The 20,466-nt window shown below is 37.4% G+C and overlaps 2 protein-coding genes and 1 non-coding gene across 3 annotated transcripts in view; 2 read left to right on the forward strand and 1 right to left on the reverse strand.

The window, feature by feature from the left end:
• Positions 1-2,228: 2,228 nt before the first annotated feature.
• Positions 2,229-17,912, reverse strand: Dpck (Dephospho-CoA kinase). Its single transcript, XM_045760977.2, has 6 exons — positions 17,568-17,912; positions 13,878-13,949; positions 10,451-10,582; positions 7,535-7,622; positions 4,569-4,721; positions 2,229-3,457 (listed from the first exon to the last, which is right to left on the reverse strand). Exons 1-6 carry the CDS (start codon positions 17,677-17,679, stop codon positions 3,319-3,321), a joined length of 696 nt encoding a protein of 231 aa, XP_045616933.2. The 5' UTR covers positions 17,680-17,912; the 3' UTR covers positions 2,229-3,318.
• Positions 17,913-19,405: 1,493 nt separating this feature from the next.
• Positions 19,406-19,568, forward strand: LOC123770220 (U1 spliceosomal RNA). Its single transcript, XR_006774309.1, has one exon. It is a non-coding gene; the product is annotated as a U1 spliceosomal RNA (small nuclear RNA).
• A 354-nt stretch (positions 19,569-19,922) lies between these two features.
• Positions 19,923-20,466, forward strand: part of LOC123769741 (DGAT1/2-independent enzyme synthesizing storage lipids) — an 85,502-nt gene continuing 84,958 nt past the window's right edge. The window contains exon 1 of the mRNA XM_069301463.1: positions 19,923-20,038. The gene's annotated coding sequence lies outside the window, so the exon portion shown is untranslated. The remainder of the gene's footprint in view (positions 20,039-20,466) is intronic.

Below are 20,466 nucleotides of genomic sequence, written 5' to 3' on the forward strand. Positions count from 1 at the left end.
GTCTGCATCTCTGTTTTGGTATGAATGTTTGTGTGCATTCATCGTATATTTCGCAAAATTTGGCATACATATCATTTACTTCCTTGTCTAGCAACAAATCTGTCCAATTATACCCATGAATTTTTTTTCTGAGTTCCCCATAGCGTCCTCTCTTGAAATCAAGTTTAACAACTGTTTCAATGTCTCCATTCTCTACTAGATTATATTGCAAAGCATATTTAATGTCCAATAGAACATGATCACACTTTCTCAAGGGAGAAAGGTACTGGATGTCAAATACCTCTTCTTCTTTCATGGCGAATATTAGGTCCAGTACTGACGGAACATCCCCTTCCCTCATTCTTGTGGCCTGCTTGACGTGTTGATACATGAATGTCTCCAAATTGAGGTTTACAAATCTGCCTGTCCAAATTTCCTCCGTTCTTGCCTCGTAGGCCTCTCAGTCCATTACTTTAAGGTTGAAGTCCCCCAGTACCAATAATCGGGATTTATCGTTATTTGTTCTTACCATAATCTCTCTCATGACCATTATGAGGCCCTCTCGTTTGTCATCCAGTTCTTCCTTTGTCCATGTGTTGCTTGTTGGTGGGCTGCAGGCATTTAAAATTATCAGCTTATCACACTACACTACACTACATTTGTTCATCAGCTTATCATCCTGATTCCAGACCTGCAATGCCATTATGTCAATATCTCGAGGGGTTTTCAATTAGTAACACTCTTACCTTCAGGTGTTCTTTCACCAGCACAGCCACTCTTCCCCCTTCCTAGTTTTCCTGTCACATCTCCAAACTGAATAGCCCCTTGGGAATACGACCTCATTTAAAATATTTTCTTCAAGTTTCGTCTCTGTTAATGTGACAATATCTGGGACTTTGAGCTGAATTGTATCCTTCAACTCCAATATTTTCGATCTCACTCCATCTATGTTGGTATATACTATTTTCAGGAACATGTTCCCTTTCCCTTTGTTCTTTACACCCCCTTCCTTTAATGATTTTGTTGCTTTGGCTTCATGTACCATTTCACTAGCTTTCCAGTCCATAATATTTTGTAGAAAAAAGAATTTCTGTCTTCTTCATTTCTATCCCCATTTAGACGTTTTGTTTCAATGAGGTTAATTTTCAGCTTTTCTCTGTCCTCCTTTGAGAGGTCTTGTCTTATTGACCAAAGTTTGCCATCCTCATCACTGCAATTTTCTGGCATTTCTAAGCACTTCCATCATGTTTTTCACTCCATTAAACATTACCCTTAAGGGGCGGTTCTTGTCTTTCTCATATTTTCCTATCCTCCTACATGAAATTTCTCTGTCCACCCTAGATGAAATTTCCTTCTCTAAACATCCAAAAATTATTATGGACTTCTACCTGCTGTGTTTTGTACTAATTTACTATTGGTTACAAGTTCTTTCCCAATTGCTTGCCTAAGATCCACTTCTTGTTTGTCATTTCTGGTTTTGATTTCTAATCACACTTCCTTAATCGTCTCTTTCTCTTTTACAACTTGCGCATACGTCTCTTTTTATTTGTTCTTTATACCTTTCTAGTTCTTTATTAACCTCCTCTATGTGAGTTGTCAATGATGTTTCCAGTTGCAGATCCTTACCTAACTATGTTAGCCCTCAGGGTCCCTTGAAGTTCTTCACCATATGAGTATTTTCTTGTTTATTTCTTCAAAGTCACCACTTTTCACATTCCATGCCTCATTTTCTTTCACCAGTTCCTTGATTTGTTCCTCCTGATTTGTTACATTGTCCGTTAATGCAGCGTGTGAACCATTCAGTGTTCCTTAACCCCCCCCACCCATTCACGTTCGAGCATGTTACTGCAAATTTTCTTCATTACATACGCTATGTACTAGAAAATGAAAAGCTGTTTATTTTAATTATTTAAGATTAAGGGGAAATATTTAAGAAAATTATATGTATTTCATAATTTTTCCATTTTCTATTTTCATGAGGACGGCAGGCATCACCCTGGAGAAAAAAAGGGATGCAATATAGGTAGGGAAAGATTATAGATAATAAAATAATGGAACTTGCCAATTCATTGTATCATCCACATTCCATAGCATCATGGCAAAATGATTCAGCCAAACTCCAGCACCCAATCACTTCGTAAGATCAAGTGTACCCCTGGTACTGTACTTAATAAATCATTTTAGAGTAAATTACAGTACTGTACAAAATATGTTTGTAAAAGATACAGGATTTTGTAAAAGTACATTCATCGTTTTCCGATTTCTTTAATTCACTTCATTTTGTTTTGTGTGGTACAGAACAATATACAATAATAAGGAAATTAATTGAAGTACCCTTATCACTAATCTTTAAAAATAATATAAACTACTGTACATAAAATATGGACACTGTATTAGTACAAATTAAATTTAACAACAATTTTACTTACAGGTAACAAATAGTAAAAAGTTTTTGTTTTTTGCATATAAAATACATTTTACAAATCATGTACAATAATTGTTTTTTGTGATTTCAGGCAAACTTTTGTCAACTGAAAAATGCAAATATCTTATTAACCATTGGGAAAAAAAATCAATATTTATCAGCTGTATTAATAGCAACAATGATAATTTGAGTGCTTGTCCAACAGTAGAATGCAAATGAAATTTGATACTGGATGTGGGGGTCGTTTCATGGGAAGCACTACGCAACACAGTGACAGAGAACATAAAAAATTATTACCGTCACTAGATAAAGAGAAATACTGTATACGTAGTTACAAATACAGTACTTAAGTGAATATTTAGATAAGAATGGACTCTTTTCCATAGCAAATGCTGACATTTTGGAAAGTATGTGATGGAAAGGGGGGGGGGGGGCTGTATGGCAAACTATACATTCAGTAATCTTTAGTACAGTAAAAGCAGTAACACATTCGTTAGCTTTTACCATCATAAAGTTTTTAACTTTGATCCATTTTCTTAAAAAATTAAAACCATGATTATAAACTTCGTTTCTTTAATATTTTTAGTCTTCAAGTATTATTACATTTCGTTTATAAACCATTAGCCAGGATAAAATGACAGGAAAGGATTAAAGTTATTAAAAATACCGACAACTAGCTGAACAACATCTCCATGGCTTATATTCTGTATTTTAAGCTACAATACTACTATCAGTATTTGTTAATTTAAGACTCCACCAGGGTATTCTTACACATAAAAATGTACTATACATGTTGAACAAAGGTATATTAACATTTAAAATGCAAAAAATGCTTTACTCTAGCACTGGTTGGTAATGACTACATTAGTATTTACTTCTCTTTTTTTTCAATAACCACATTATTTGGCTTTATTCTATAATATTCTCAGTACATAAACTAGTAATACATACACAATAATTAACGTGGCAGCTACAAAGCCTCCTGCATAGAGACGATTATAGATGTGCTGTTTAGAGGACCTAAGAAGATTGACAATGTCCACTACTTGCTTTCTGTGGGGAATAAAAAATAGTCTTCAAAAAGGAATTCCTTATTATATCTATTCTAATACTACCAATTTGTAAAAGACCAATCAATGTGTATTCATATCACTTTAAATTACACTAAATGGAATGGTTTTATTTGATAAACCACTGTATTAACCCTAGCTAGGAGCAGACAGTCTTTATGCTTGTGCCTGTTGGTGCCACATGGTCTGCTTGTAAACAAAGTGGTCCAGGATTCACAAAGCACTAGATCTGTGCTTTTTATTTCTATTATGGTGGCTTTATCAGTATTTAACAAACAGTTTAAAAGTTCCAAAGTGGCACAAAGTTATTCTCAACCCAAGGTTATTATTGTGAGAACCTCTGAGCTCATAAACTCCCCAGAGCTCACAAATACAGTCGCTCTAAGAGGCACAAATCCTTTAAGTGTACACCTAAGAGCTTCGTACATTCTGGTCCCAAGTAGCTAGTCTATAGTGCACAGGACACCGTGATGGTGCATCTACTAGCTACAAATACACTACCACTGAGGTATAGCATGCATAACTTGAATGACTTGTGCCAGGCTTCTCCATGAGACTGCCAGAGGTCTCAACTTGGGTGGCATATTGAGCATAGAATAAGGTCCTGACACTCACAGGGACAGACCATGTGTCACTATATTTTGAGAGCCAAAGATGTACAAGCTACACCTGGCATATGCACCTGAGAGTATAATGAAGTTGGGGAGGGGGAGGGGGGGTTGTGAGGTTTCAAGCTCCAGCCCTGCCTTGGCGTTTCGACAGGGCCGCTACTCTGATCCAACAATCTTGCACCACAATAATGGTGTTTATACACTCGGCACCAACAATCTGCATTGTCCTGCACCAACAATCTTAAATAATTTTTCCAAGGTTATGTCTCATCTTGGACACACACTGATTAAAACAGCTATCCTATCAGTAAATGTGGCTGCTACAAGATATTTCCTTCTTTTGCCTAATGCAACAAGTACTGTATATTGATAGGGCTGCTATACTGTTTTGGGTAACTGGCTGTGAAATTCATAACATGCATGCCATACATGTCCACCACTGAGCAAGGACTTGGGCTGCAACCTGAGAGGACTCTTACTAACCTGGTAGCTTCTAAACTTCCGGAGTTTTCAATGATGATATCTGCCATGCTGCATTTTTTCTCAAGTGGCATCTGGGCTTCAATGCGGGAAATGGCCTCCTTTTCAGTGTACTGATTTCTAGCCATTAGTCGCTCCAATTGTACTTCATCATCACTGAAAGTTAAGTTACATTGTGAAATACTGTATGAAGACTAATACAAACTCTGACTACTTGAACAAAATACTGTATTGTATAGATAATTTAATCTCCACATATTTTATGGCAGGCAAAATAAAATTCTATTTACATGGTCAAAATTCTGTTAATGCTTATTCCCCAAAAAAGGTTTTGACAGTACAGTACTCATCTTTCCAATACTGTATATCTGATACCTGGCTTAAAACAGTTGGCCTTCTTTTATGTTTTTAAATGCTAGATAATTTTTCAAAAAACTAAAGAAAATTTGTAGATATTGTTATGTTAAATCTGCAGAATTAAGAACTTTACTGATAGACATTTTGGGTACTCATATTTAAAATCAGAATACAGGTAAATAGGATTTTACTTTGCCATCAAAATAATGAGTCAGATAAATTGAAAAGCCAATCAATCACAGAATATGGAATGATGTCACAAACCTGCCCCCCCCCCCTCACAAACCTGCACAAGGACACAGCTACAAGGATTGTCAGTCGACCAGCCAATTATGGATCATCTGTGGAGGTCCCCACACTGCCATCTCCATGGACTGTTCAACCAGGCAAGAGGAAATACAGAAGTTGGCAACCAACAGACCAACCACCAACGGTATAAGGACATCCACTCAACCGGCGAGTTTTAACATCCAGACCACGACATTCCCTAAGCTACCAGCATCCTCTGCTACGACGACGTTTGCACCGGCTCAGCCCCTTGTCCCCGGTCCATGTAATTACCCAAAGCTCCCTAAAGCCACTCAAAACCACCCAAAGCTTCCTGGCTTTCTGGCTTCCTAGTTAGTAATGAATAAATATGATATATTTACTCATTATAATGTTGGTGCTGAATGTAGAATATGGAAAAACATATTTTTACTCTGAAAAAGTATCATTTCATAACGAAATTAGACGAAAATAAGCTGCTGGTGACGCCAAAGTAAGTCGACGGTCCAAGTGACAATGTTGTGGAGCAACTTATCCAAGATATATTGTTGTGTACAGGTTATATTAACTTAGGTTAGGATAGGTTATGTTTAGTTAGGTTAGGTTAAGTTTGGGTAGGTTGGTTAGGTACAGGAGGCTGATATGCCAGCAAATACTCTTTAGGCACCAATGTCTTGGATAAGTCGCTCCACAACATTGTCGCTTGGACCGTCGACTTTCTTTGGCGTCATCAGGAGCTTATTTTCGTCTAGTTTCGTTATGAAATGATACTTTCTCAGAGTAAAAGTATGTTTTTCCATGTTCTACATTCAGCATCAACATTATAGTGAGCAAATATATCATATTTATTCATTACTAACGTAATGCCAGGAAGCTTTGGGTAGCTTTGGGTAATTAGACGGACCCCCTCGTCCCCCCAATAGGAGCCCAGCACAGACGACTACGGCCCCGCCCACTCTCATATCGCTCAACAAATCATGGTTATGCTGTCTACATAACCACTTCTTCAGAGTTCTGCAACTGGGACCTCACACAAAAGTAGAAATTGGCTCTACTCGAAGACCCATATTAAGGAACAGAACTGTCACCTTCAACAAGAAGACCCCTCCCCCAAGCCAGCTGAGGCAACCCTGACACCAACAGGCCTGCCATCTGCACACAGATACCAGCAGACTAGCCAACCGCCTCTCCACAAGCCTCCTGTCACAGTACAGAATCTCAGTAACATTATCAACGTCAAGTTCTCCTTCAAGATCAATACCTGATGCCAACCCATGGTGGACAGGCCACTGAACTTTCAAGCCTCCTCACTGCCATCCATATCTTTTTCCAGAATTTCTATTCATAATCCTTCTGTCCCCTCGCCCATCCTTCTCCAAACCCTTTGGACATTGAATTCAAATTCGGCCTCCCACCAGAGAAATTGACATAGCTGTAGGAGAAACAGAGGAAACTTGCAAGTAAATGGTCCTTTAAAAAAAGACCAATGGTGGCAGATAGGACTATGAGCCAGAAATTTTCTCACTATAATATCTCGTAAAGCAACAAAATGTTAGGTACTGAGGAATTATAACTTGCCGAGTCATTGTAAGTAAAATGGGGCATACAATATTGCCAAATACTAACATTGCCAATGGAAAGTGTTTACAACAATTATCAAGAGAAGTCTAGCAACTATAAAACTAAAACTGTTTCTTTATGCAAGCATACTAAAAATGATAAACCAGTATTGTTTCTGGGGATGATACAAGTTAAATATTTTCCACTTTTTTTTTTACAATGCTACACCACACTACACATTTTATCTTGCTGAACTTTACTATAACAAGTAATTCATTGGGAATCTGAATCATTTTCCTGCCTTGCTTTAAAAAGTTAAATGTCTCCAGTTCTATTATCTCACTTAAAAATTAAGCAATTTCTTTTAAACTCGCAGCATCAAATTCAAGTTTAAATTCAAAATACCAGGAACAGTATAGTAAATATTTAAATACTATAGAGTACACTGGGAGTAGTACAACAATTAACTGTGCCAGTTAAATTCTAGTTTCCAAGCTAACACCTGGGTTAAGTTACTAAAACAAGAATACTATAAATTATATTAGTGCCTGCATTGAACTTATGTATACTATGTAATGTCCAAGACATAACAGGAGGGTACTGTACAGTACTTACGTTGTAATCCATGGCTAGAGTAATATCTTCAACTAATACATATTGTTCATCTAACTATAGTTTATAATGCAATCAAATTTAATTGCCCATAATTATATATACAGTATACAAACTTAGACATTAACTAATCTATAGATGTGTAGCACTGAAAATCAGGGATGGGAACTTACCATGCAACTACAATTGTTTTGTACAGGTAAGGAGTAACTTTATTGCTTTCATATAGAAGTGGAAGATCCAAGACAACAAAATTTTCTCCTGAAAATATAAACATTACAAATGAGAGAGATTATCCTTTTAATAATTGTATACAGTATACTGTACTGTAATGTACTAAATACTTCCAGAGATCACTAGTAAACACCTGGAGACCTTAACCCAGTGGGCACTTTTTATTGAAAGCGACTGACGTTACATACTGTTTACTATATCACATCGGTAGCCTTCAACCAACAGTGCCCACTGGGAGATGTACATAAATATGCTCCTCCAGTTTGGTCTATTTCCTTTAACTTTCATATGACCCTTTTCCTTTTACTCTGTCCACCCAAAGATATGATATCCCTTTGTTGGAGTCTGGAGTCCTGTTAGGCTTATTAGGGTCTCTTTAGGCCAATGTTAAACATTGTTGAACACAACCTTCCTAAGGATGCAACTTGATGTAATACCTTTACTGCTAGGTGAATAGAGGTATCAGGTGTAAGGGTACATGCCTAACATTTCATCCTACCCTAGAATCGAACTCGATAAGAATCGGTTACGAGTTGAATGTGCTAGCCTGTGCACAACATTTATTGTGCACATTAATTTTCCCACCAATTCTATCCATTCCACTCTTTACAAACCAAACCATTTTTAACACATTACTTTTACTCTGTTCCTCATCTTATTTAAATAAAAAATGTCAAATTCAAATTCAAATGTTTATTCAGATAAAGTACATACATACAAGGTGTGATACAAATATTGATGAATTTATAGATAGAGCTAGAACATACAATGCCTAAAGCCACTATTACGCGAAGCATTTCGGGCAGGAAAAACATTAAAGACTAAAACTTAATACTAATTGAGATTAAAAAATGTGTTTAGAAAATAAAAAATAAAAAAAGAGGGGGAACATGGCAGGAAAACAGCAAAAAAATGACATTATGACATTCTCTGTTCTCCCATCTTTCATACACTTGTAAATTACTTATTTCTATCCATTTACTAATACCACAACAATTTTGTAAATAAGTAGGTCATTTGAAAATGCTTTACTTTTAACTTCATCTCATTCCATATCCTGTTTAAAGGATATAAGTCACAAATCAGTTGGTGAACCAACACAAGTTGATTCACCAACTGATTTTAAAACCATACTTAACCAAACTTAACCTAACCTAATCGCTCTTAAATACAGCCTAACCTACACTAACACAGAAAAATAAGCTTAATCAATTGTCTTCTGTACAATATGACCATACAGTACTTCTGTTCAATGCTTTGTCAAGAGGAATATATTATTACAATTCTTTCCCACATAAAACAATCCCCCCTTCTAATCTTTCCTGGAGTTCTAATCACAATTCTTTCTTGCACTCTTCTCTTCCTCCAATGTTCTATGTGTGCAAAGAACTGATTTAAAATAGGCTAGTCAGACTCTTTGACTTCCACTACAATGAATCCAATTAAATCTATAATGCCTTCATATTTTGTCTTATCACATTATTTGCAACCACACAGCTAAAGATCATTACTCTAATCCTGCCATCATTTACCTAAACTTTCCTCTAACTTCATTAGAAAATGCTTCTAAAATAAATAACAAAATTAATTACTTGATATTTATGTATTCATCTATATATATAATATAAGTGTTACGACCCTGGGTTCCTTAGTTGGAAACCAGAGGTCAAATTGAGCTCTAAATAATTACTATACATTAATTCATAGAATTGGATCATGTGAGAAGGATATTTAATTACAATAACAATTACATGCAGGACCCCTTAAAGCTTGGTTCTGCAGTATTCCTGTCATCCTTGCTAAACGTAAGATGAATCTTGTTTCTCACAGAGCATTCAGACTCTGAGCTTGTTGTTGATTGAATATAATATTGAACTAGTTATCAGCTATTCTTAGAACTATTAAAGTAACTAGTAACAAAGACTTGTATTGTTTGTAGCTGCACGATCAAGCTAGGTACCTTCCCGGCAACAACAACAATGAGAGAGCTCGGGGACTGGAGGTTCCTTCGGTCTTCTCTGGTCTGGCTGTGCTTGTGGCAATATCTTCCCTGTGTGGCTCTGTGCTCCATTCTCCTCCTCCTTCTCCCTTTCCCTTACCTAAGTCTACAGTGATTCTCTAAGTTAAGTATAACCCTGTGTACCGGTCTCTGGCAAAAGTTGTAGTTATTGAGTAATCTAAGCCAGTGTTTTGGGCATCCCTAAGTGTACTGTGTTGTGACTAGGGTACCACGTGGGGCTTAGCTACCCCAGGCTTGCTTCAAGCCTTGCAAGTGCCTCTCTTCAAGTAGACTTTACCCTAGTTTTGTCCAAGTGTAAGCCTTGTATCCTGCCTATGTGGACCAAGGTAGTTAACGTAAGATAGTGTAGTAAAGTGTTGTTATTATAGTAATGTATATGAAGGGTTGTTAGAGGGTTTAATAAATAAGTACTATTAAAGGAGTATCTATTCTTCCAGTGAAGTGGAGCAGTGATCAACCGCTAGACTGACGTATTTACTTTAAAGCCAATAATTTAATACTGTTTTATGTTCTTATTGGGGACCGGGCCTATCTGATCTCCACTGACTTTAGGAACTCCTAGTTTTTACCTTAGGCCCTCGCAATACCACCTTCCCATAACAAGTAACATTTTCTTAACAATAAGCATTTAAATGGCAAATTAATGGCAATTAATTTTAAATGGCAAATTAACACAAAATACATACCTTCTATGAAGGTAGAAATATGTGAAATACAGTATTTTCTCCTACTTTCATTTTCTCTTTATAAACAGTCGCAGTAACTATAATTAATGACAAATCTATATTTCTTGTCAAATTTCCAATTTTATTTCAGGCAGATTTATACACGTTACCTTTCAGAAGGAAGCGGAAAACTTGCCGGCGTATTTCACTATATATCTCTGGATGAGTTATCTTGTTGATGGTTTTACGCTTCTCTGCATCAGAAAATACCACCTTGCTCAATTTTTCTCTATCAATTTCTCCTGTTTAATATAAAGAATTTGTCTGAGTACAATTAATGAATGCATTTAGATTTTTCTGCAAAAAGTTACATTTAACACATATCAGATGTAGTGTATACCCAAAAGTCAGTTTTTATTATGTATTATGGAGCAAAGCAAATATACATGAACATAGAAAGATTTAAGTTTAAATTATATACTGTACTGTACCTATATTTTATGTTGATAATCATGCTTATGCTTTAACTGTGTTACAAGGGTATAGTTTTTCAACCATCCTGTTTAGTGGGTGGGGTAAGCTTTTTTAATTATATTACAGTAAATTTATATTATATTAATGCATCTTGAAACATACAGGAACGTCTTGTGATTCTTTGAAGACTTTGGAAAATACAGTACAGGGGTTAACAAATTTTATAAACTAAAAATAATGCATGCAGTCTTAAAGTCACATTCTATTAAAATTAATATACAGTAGACTCCTATTTGTAAATGATACCTGGTAACCTGGTTGATGGGGTTCTGGGAGTTCTTCTACTCCCCAAGCCCGGCCCGAGGCCAGAATTGACTTGTGAGAGTTTGGTCCACCAGGCTGTTGCTTGGAGCAGCCCACAGGCCCACATACCCACCACAGCCCAGTTGGTCCGGCACTCCTCGAAGGAAACAATCTAGTTTCCTCTTGAAGATGTACACAGTTGTTCCTGTAATATTTCTGATGCTCGCTGGTAGGACATTGAACAACCGTGGGCCTCTGATGTTCATACAGTTCTCTGATTGTGCCTATGGCACCATTGCTCTTCACTGGTTCTATTCTGCATTTTCTTCCATGTTGTTCATTCCAGTACGTTGTTATTTTACTGTGCAGATTTGGGACCTGTCTCTCCAGTATTTTCCATGTGTATATTATTTGGTATCTCTGTCATCTCCTTTCTAGTGAGCACATTTGGAGAGCTTTGAGTCAATCCCAATAATTTAGGTGCTTTATCTCATCTATGCGTGCCGTATATGTTCTCTGTATTCCCTCAATTTCAGCAATCTCTCCTGCTCTGAAGGGGAAAGTGAGTACTGAGCAGCACTCAAGATGGGACAACACAAGTGATTTGAAGAGTACAACCATTGTGATGAGATCTCTGGACTTGAAGGTTCTCGTAATCCATCCTATCATTTTTCTGGCTGACAGCAACACTTGCTTGGTTATGCTCCCTAAACGTTAGGTCGTCGGACATCATTATTCCCAAATCCTTGACATGCTGTTTTCCTACTATGGGCAGATTCGATTGTGTTTTGTACCCTGTATTATGTTTAAGATCCTCATTTTTGCCGTATCTGAGTACCTGGAATTTATCACCGTTAAACATCATGTTATTTTCTGCTGCCCAATCGAAAACTTTGTTAATATCTGTTTGTAGTCTATCAATGTCTTCAGCAGAGGTAATATTCATGCTGATTTTTGTATCATCTGCAAAGGATGACACGAAGCTGAGACTTGTGTTTTCGTCTATATCTGATATGAGAATAAGGAACAGCAGTGGTGCAAGGACTGTACCTTGAGGTACAGAGCTTTTAACTGCGCTCGGACTCGATTTTACTTGATTGACTGTTACTTTTTGTGTTCTGTTCGACAGGAAATTGAGTATCCAGCGTCCTACTTTACCAGTTATACCCGATTGACCTCATTTTGTGTGTAATCGCTCCATAGTCACATTTGTCGAATGCCTTTGCAAAACCTGTGTACACGACATCTGCATTATGTTTTTCCTCTAATGCCTCAGTGATTTTGTCATAGTGGTCAAGTAGCTGTGAGAGGCATGATCTTCCTGCTCTAAATCCATGTTGGCCTGGATTGCTGGAGGTCATTGGTTTCCATGAATCTAATGACCTGACTCCTGATCACTCTCTCAAATACTTTTATTATGTGGGACGTTAGTGCAACTGGTCTATAATTCTTTGCCAATGCTTTGCTACCACCCTTGTGTAGAGGGGCAATGTCTGCTGCTTTAAGCGCATCTTGTATCTTCCCTGTGTTCAAGCTCTTCCTCCACACTATACTGAGTGCCTGTGCTATTGGCACTTTGCATTTCTTTATAAATATTGAATTCCATGAGTCTGGACCCGGGGCTGAGTGAATGGGCATATTGTCAATTTCTCTTTCAAAATCTTCCATGCTTTTGTTGATATCAGTTATATTTACAGGTGTTTGAGTATCATTCATAAAGAAATTGTCCGAATCTTCCACTTTCATGCTGAGTATCGGAGTGCTAAACATGTGCTCATACTGCTTTTTTAGGATTTCACTAATTTCTTTGTCATCCTCAGTATATGAACCTTCACTAATACGAATAGGTCCAATACTGGCAGTGGTTTTCGCTTTTAATTTAGCATACGTGAAGAAATATTTTGGGTTTTTCTTTATTTCTTGAATTGCTTTCTATTCTAGTTGCCTTTCTTCAGTCTGATAGGAATGCTTCAGTCTCTGTTCGATTTCTTCAATCTCCCTGTTTAAATTATTTCTTCTCTGTATGGAGAGTCGTGTCTGCTTAAGCATTTCCGTTAATTTCTTCCTCCTTTTGTAATGTCGTCTGCGTTCTCTTTCTACATTGGACCACTTTCTGGCTTTCCTCAAAGGAACATGTTTCAGACAGCCTTCATATGCTTCAGGTATGACTTCCTTGAGACCCTGTGTCATAGTCATGAACAGCTGTATTTTGTTAAGGATCTTATGATAAAATCAGGTGTTGAATATACAAAAGCTGCTTTTTGTACTTTGTTGCTCTGCAAGGTTATAATGGTCCCTAGGCCAATAATTGACCTTTCCCTGGATGCTGCTCACAATATTTCCCTAAACCGTGCCTAAATATCTCTTCCTGTGCAGAAACTGAATGCAGACACACTGTAGTAAAGCAAAATAAAGTATGTAAGTAAGTTATCTATAGCCTCTGGAAATGCACCATCTAACTTTTAGCCAGAAACAATGATTGACAAAGAGCAAAATACCATTGAAAACTCCAGCAGCCACTGCTGCCCTGTTACCTATCGCCCTAAAGACTCCACTTTTACAATAATAATGTTTTTTGGAAAATAGTACGATTCTCCTTTTACTAATCACTTGTAAGCACACATGACTCATTTTTACGAGTTTTAACCACAGTATACCAAATACTGTACAGTACAGCATATTTTGTTTAAATTTATACTGCAGAAGCAGATCTGATTAAATCTTAACATGTACAACTTGGAGTCTATTGTACTTTGATAAAAATGGAGAAAGAGAACTAAGAAATACCTGCTACATTTTAACTTGTCTAGTTATACTTGCCAGAATCTAAAAAGACTTCATCTCCAAATGCTGCTCTGATCTTCTTCCATGCCTTTTTACCAGGTTCCACAACTGCCAACAGAAAATAATACAATATATTAAGAGCAGTTGAGTTTCATCTGCAAATGTTGCGTACTGAAAATATACTGTACTGTACTATCAAGTTAACTAATAAATCCAATTAGAAAAATACATGTAAAGGGCAGTTTTCTCTAACATGCACATTTTCTGAAGGGAGCCCCTTTTGGCTCTCTGAAACTACTCTCTCTCATAGTGTGCCATACTACTAGGTCCCATCAGTCAAGGAGTTCTATTACCCTGTCGAGGACCAGAGCCAGAACCTGGTTCCCTCACAGAGATGCAGTGTGTGGTGACATACTGATTTGGTTTTTCATTTATGCCACCTACCAGGAAAGACACCCAGAAAGTCAGTGAAACAAAACAAACCACTGCTGTCTTCACACGAGACCACAGCCTTGAGAACCACCTAAAAAACTCCCAAAACTATGTAAACAAATGATCAAAAATTCACGAAATTTGTGTTGGCTCATTCACCCCACCTTCCCCACTAATTTGGGAGGAAGGGGGCAGCCCGTGGTCAGCCAGCTGCTCCACCCTCAGTTCTATTCTGATGGTAGTGTGTGTCAGGTTGATTGTCACTCTGGCTCCAGTGCTTTGCTTTCAGCAAAGTGGTGGTTTTTGCCTTTGTGGCAGTTCCTGTACACTGTGGTGGAGCATGAGGCAAGTGTTAAGAGTGCTTGGGGATGCATGCTCTCAGGGTTCTCTTCCCTGTGTGCTTCTTAAGTGCTGTCCTTGCACTGCCTGGGTTATCTTCCCTGGAATGCTCGGGGATTGTTCCCTTATAGGTCCTGCTTGCTAGTGGTGGGTCCTCGCCCAAGGTGAGTCAGTTGTCTTTGCTTTTCTGTCTTTTGTTGGATCAGAAGTGATTTTGGCTGGCAGGGCATGAAGTTAAGAGTACAGTAGAGTGACTTAGGTGAGGTAAGTTGCTGGATATAAAGAATGCCCTGGTTAGAAAGAACAATCAATTAAGGAAAATGGGAATATATAATAATAATTAATCATTGTGTTGGGGGACAGGAAGCCAGAGTGTATTCATACACATTAGACTTTTATTGGGATTCACCCCCCCCCCTCCAGGTCAAATTACTGACCCCGCCCAGGATGCAACACCACAACAAGTCAAGTACCTACTTACTGCTAGGTGAAAGGAAATGTGCCCAACCATTTCTGTCCTGCCCAGGATTCGAACACGTAATTCTCAAGTGTGTGTCGAGAATGAACCCGACTACTACCGGGACCCTTAAAGCAGCCATAGGGCCTGTGTGATTTATTGGTGTTGAATGTCAAAATTAAGTATTAGAGCAGAAGAAATTAATACTCAGAGAAGCAATGTGTGATCTTTGGCAAATAGAGACTGGAAAGCCATCCAATTTAAGATTGAGAAGAGTGTACAATACCAAGATATTCAGTCATGTTGAACTTATGTAAAGGTAGATGGTGAAAAGTGCATGTGAGAAATTGAGGGAAATAGTTGAAGGATAAAAAGATGGGCAGACATAGTGAGTGAGGAAGGGAATTTTTAAAAGGTGGAACCAGATGTGGAAGGTAACAAGGCTAAGTGGTAGCAGGTTGTCAAGAGAATAACAATTTTTTCTTGTACTGTATATGAAAACTCAAGATGAACACTGTACACAGTCATATAAAGCAGTGCAGTTCTGTTTTTTATCCAGTACAGGTACTTCAAAAGTACAGTGCATTTCCAGTTTCATAATTCTTTATTTGTTACATTAATTGTTTGCCTATTTATTTAATGGAAATTAATGGTGAATTGAGTAAGCCATGATTTTTTATCCTCAACTTAAAAAGTACAGCTACAGTCATCCTCAATGTCATCTGACAATGCTCCTATCATTTATTGATGATTTAATGTGCCTCATAATATTCAAAGTTTCTAGATATTCTATGTAGACATCATTTGATACTAGAGGCCTCTGGCAATCTTTTGGCATGTTGGGGAAAATCTTTAAAGCCTTTAGCTACCTTCCTTGGCATTATTACAAAATTGGTACCTTTAAGGTGCATTACCATCCATTTACTGACACCTATGCTTAGAACCAGTGAAGCCATGCAAAATTTAAAGGATTTTTATAGACCAGGAATATAGTTATGATAAGGAGAAATCTATTACAAATAGTTTACTTGAATATTAATGATCAGAATTTGAGGTTTTCAAAATTTCTTCACTTCAGCCAAACTAAAATTATTATTTCTATATTTTCCCTATATTAGAAATATATGCAGACAATAATTCACAATAATGTGGCTGAAAAGTAGACACCCAACTCACAAATCTGAAAATAAGGAAAATGCTGCTGCTTTGGTCCATACTGGATCAATTTCAAGTTGTGTAATTTAATTCAGCATTACATGATTTGATAATGATCCAGGATGGACCAAAATGTAATTTCTTTTATTTTTAGATTTGTGGATTGGGTTTCAGTTCTAATAAATGCTTTATGATATAAAGAGGAGAGAATTTTTAAATTTTGTTATGCACACAGGGGAAAACAACTTAAAAAGGAGTGCACAGGTTAAGGCTAAACATTTTAATTAATTTTATAATCTATCCTCAAATCAAACATCAATGGGTGCTTCTGTATAGATTTTGAATCAAAATTAACGTAAAACTGTTAGAGTTGTATAAACTACATATTCAATACAGCTAACTGATGTACTAATTAACATGTAAAACAAGTTGGCACACCAATTCATCATCTAGTTATTATATTTATATTTATGCATGTACTGTATACAAGATATAAAAACCACCAAATAATCCAATCTAACCTACCAATAAATATTGGGCTCTTGAATAACTTCTTAGCCTCTTTTTTTAATAAACAGTAGTATATATTCTGTAATTATTTATACTATACTGTATCATGTAAACACTTTTATACAAAATATGTGCAATGAGTCAACCAAACATTTTGAAAAATCAATGTGTTCCAACGTGAAGGTCTGATTTATCGACTTAGTACCTCTCAAGCAACTTGTACCCAACTAGTAATTTGCCTTTGTTTCCAAGTAACCTACCTTGTTGGCTACAGGTCACCTTGTACGCAAGGCCTGTTCGCCAATGGATTCCAAGACATTTTTTTTTATATATATAGTTGAACCCCAGTTGGAAACTGACTCAACTATGGGATGGGTTAACCCAAGTATAGCATTTCCAAAAGGGTCGCCCATGTTGGAAAAGACGAATGCCGAAAGAATATTGTTGAAAACATCTTGATAACTTATTAATCCAAAATTATTTATGAGTCAGAAGAAAGACAGAAACGCAATCTATACATAAAACCTCCTATCAGACAAATATTTTAAGTAAAACCGAAGATATTTGTAGTTGTATAAAAGTGGCAGTTTTCATCACTCGTCAAGCTCGCAACCTACAGCATTCATCTCAGAACAATGTCTATTTCAAGAGTTCTTACATTCTTGTACAAACAAAAATCTAACCAAATATGATCTTATCTAAACTTACCTAACAATATTTACAGGTTTTAAACAATTAGAAAATAACGAGCCATACTGAAAACGCCTGTGTACGACCTGACCATACCCACCGAGATATACCATGATACCAATACATTTCATTTTGCTACTAACTTTGCCTGGCAATGAGGTCTGCATCAACTACAGGGATGCCCATGCCATGGATCATGGCACTAACAGCACTTTTGCCAGTTGCTATACCGCCAGTCAGTCCCACGAGAAACATTTCTAGTGACTTTGTCACTTTAATGACGGCCGCAGAAGTCGGTTCGTCTACACCTTCACTGTAGTATTCTTAAGCACAGATGTCTTATTCTTCTTTACGATACATGGAGTGTGCCTAGATGTATAGAGTTCTGTAAGAGCACTTGTGAGTAAGGCGTGATTTGTGGCGGTGGTGGCACTTCCTGACGTTCCTGGGGCCGTGTGGTAAGGCTCCGTGATGTGTTTACCAAAATCAGCTGATTTTTGTTTTGGGCGCGTTCAATACTGCAGCAAATCAGTCTTTCTTTACTTAAAAATTCATAGATTCCATATTGCAAGTGATATCTGGGAGTTTGTATTATACCCGCTGTTGTAAATCTGAATAAATGTAAGCTATGTTAGTAAAATTATTCACTTACCCTACGTCATTATGTAGATAAATTTTAAACAGGAGAATTTCTACCTGAAGACTAACATGTATCCTGTAGCCTCGACGGAGACAGGAAGCCGACAGCTTGTCAGAGGTATCCCCCCCCCCCATTTTTCCAAGAATTTTTTTCGAAATGGGTTTTGAATTGAAGTAATATATTTACGGCTTCGGTAGGCAGTTCCATGGGTTTATGACCCCACAACAGTTTGAATTGAAATTTAAATAAGTTTATTGAGGTATAAATACACATAAAGGGATGTGTATTGATTGTGAGTCGAGAGCGATGGACTACATAGATGGACTTTTCGAAATATATTGATAAGTTATAAATTATAGTTTCTTTTGGCTGATCTGACAGCTCCTCCCTGCCTTGGGTGGGCACCGATTTAGTTTGTTTTCTCTGCTGGAGTGCGAAAAGATACGTGAATAGACAATTCTATAACAAATGTTCCAGAGATGTGTAAATATTTAATTCAAAATGATCTGCTACCAGACATTTTAGCCAAATATCTCAAGTTTGCTAACTATAGGTAGTAACTAAGTGATTGTAACCTATCCACCGCTGTCCACTGGATGGGGGCGGTGTGCAGGACAAACATATCAATTGTGACACTATAGCTCTCCACATATGTCAGTTGCTTAATTTAGAAACTGTACTTGTGGTCGATCTCGAGCCCATTGATGATGTGACGATGTGTATTAATTTTATAACTAGCTCATCAAGATTGTAACTTGCTTAGCTAAATGTATTACGGGGTTCAGTCCCTAAGCACATTATGTGCTTCTGTAACCCTTTCCACTACCGCCGACAAGATGGGTATGGGGTGCATTATTAACAAACTAAACTAAACTAAAATTTCCTCGCCCGACAGAAAACGGTAGAATTGTAGGTGGGACAAAAGGTTTGTACCACCTCTGTAGTTAATTCGTCTTTCATTGTAAATGAAGTAAAATTACTATGTTTGCGTGCCCTCTGAGGGACGCATAACATAGAAAAGTGTTAATGGACTACCTTGCGCAATCCCTTCGGGATGGTAATTTAATTTTCCTTCCTACTTACTAGCCTAAATATTTGAAACGGCAACTCGAAACACTCGGAGTGGTTCATATCATTACTGTAATGAATTTATGTCCTAATTTCCTTTATTGTATTCTAATTATTTCTTATATCAAATCTACCCATAATAAATTACAACACAAATAAAATCAATGCTTTAAAGGATAGTTCAATTCTAGGGCGACACTAACATAAAGATAGCTGTGAGCGTGGTGGTACCCAGTCGTGGCAGGTGTGGGTTGCGCGTTGGGTTATATATTCATACTTACCTGGCACAGGAGACACGGCGATCAAGAAGGCCGTTTTCCCAGGGCGAGGCTCACCATTGCACTCCGGTGGCGCTGACCCTTGCGATTAACCCAAATGTGGTTAACTCGGGTGTAAAATTTTTTATAGCGGGGGACTGCGTTCGCGCTATCCCCCATTGTAATTGCCATGTATTAAATTGATAATTGCTACAACAGCTATTCATTTGTTTCATTAACTAATGATCAAATCTCTCCCGTGGTACCTTATTCGCAAATATGTACACGTTTGGTGTGGTTTGATCTTTTAAGCATTATAGCCATTGAAATGTACAATTCAAGTCTTTGTGTAGATCACTTCAATGTGTTACTGACAGGAGCCATCCCAAATTATTTTCTAAATGTCACTGAGCAATTGGAAGCTTATAACTATGTTTATATGGAGATTTCCTTTGGCTAACGAATAACCTTCGTCCCCAGGATGCTAGTGAATTGCGCTACATGGTCACCTGCCTCAACATTCAATAATTGTGTCTGCAAAATACAATGACACGAAAGACAGACGACTCTTGGGAGGTCTGTACCCAAATGGAAGAAAGTATTTGCAGCAGTAGAAGCTTGCCTGTCTGCCTTTCCCGCTTCTGGTCAGGTAAAGCAATAACATTTTAATCCTAAAGGTTCAAAGTTCAAGTATGTTTACTGAGACAATAAAAAAATACATCTCAAAGGGATAGAGTAGCTTAGGCTATTTCTACCCCCTCTACTTCAAGTACCTCAAGGGGCGCACAAATTCAGTGAGTACAAATACGCAAATCACAATACAAGAATCCCATTTAACATTGCAGGTTAATATAGTAAGCACCGCATATAAGTGTTACACTCTTTGGGCAAAATTCTTGTAGTTCCTAAGTATCCTGTCTATCATACCATTATCACACATCCAAACAATTTGATGTATCGACTTGAGAATGGTCCAGGACGGACCGAAACGTCGGCGTCCCTTCACCTTCTAGTGTGTGTGTGGTCTGGTCAACTTACTTTAGCCACGTTATTGTGACTCATCGCCTGCATATGAAT

Source organism: Procambarus clarkii, chromosome 45 (genome assembly GCF_040958095.1).
Source record: "Procambarus clarkii isolate CNS0578487 chromosome 45, FALCON_Pclarkii_2.0, whole genome shotgun sequence".
NCBI classification, from domain to species: Eukaryota; Metazoa; Arthropoda; class Malacostraca; order Decapoda; family Cambaridae; genus Procambarus; species Procambarus clarkii.

Bases quoted from the DNA above. Each gene is read 5' to 3' on its own strand.
- Dpck (XM_045760977.2), bottom strand. From the start codon at position 17,679: ATGTTTCTCGTGGGACTGACTGGCGGTATAGCAACTGGCAAAAGTGCT. The intron at 7,623-10,450 runs GTAACGTGTATA...TTATATTTTCAG, and splicing joins TTTCCGCTTCCTTCTGAAAG to GAGAAAATTTTGTTGTCTTG. The intron at 4,722-7,534 runs GTAAGTTCCCAT...CTTAACTTTCAG, and splicing joins AAAACAATTGTAGTTGCATG to TGATGATGAAGTACAATTGG.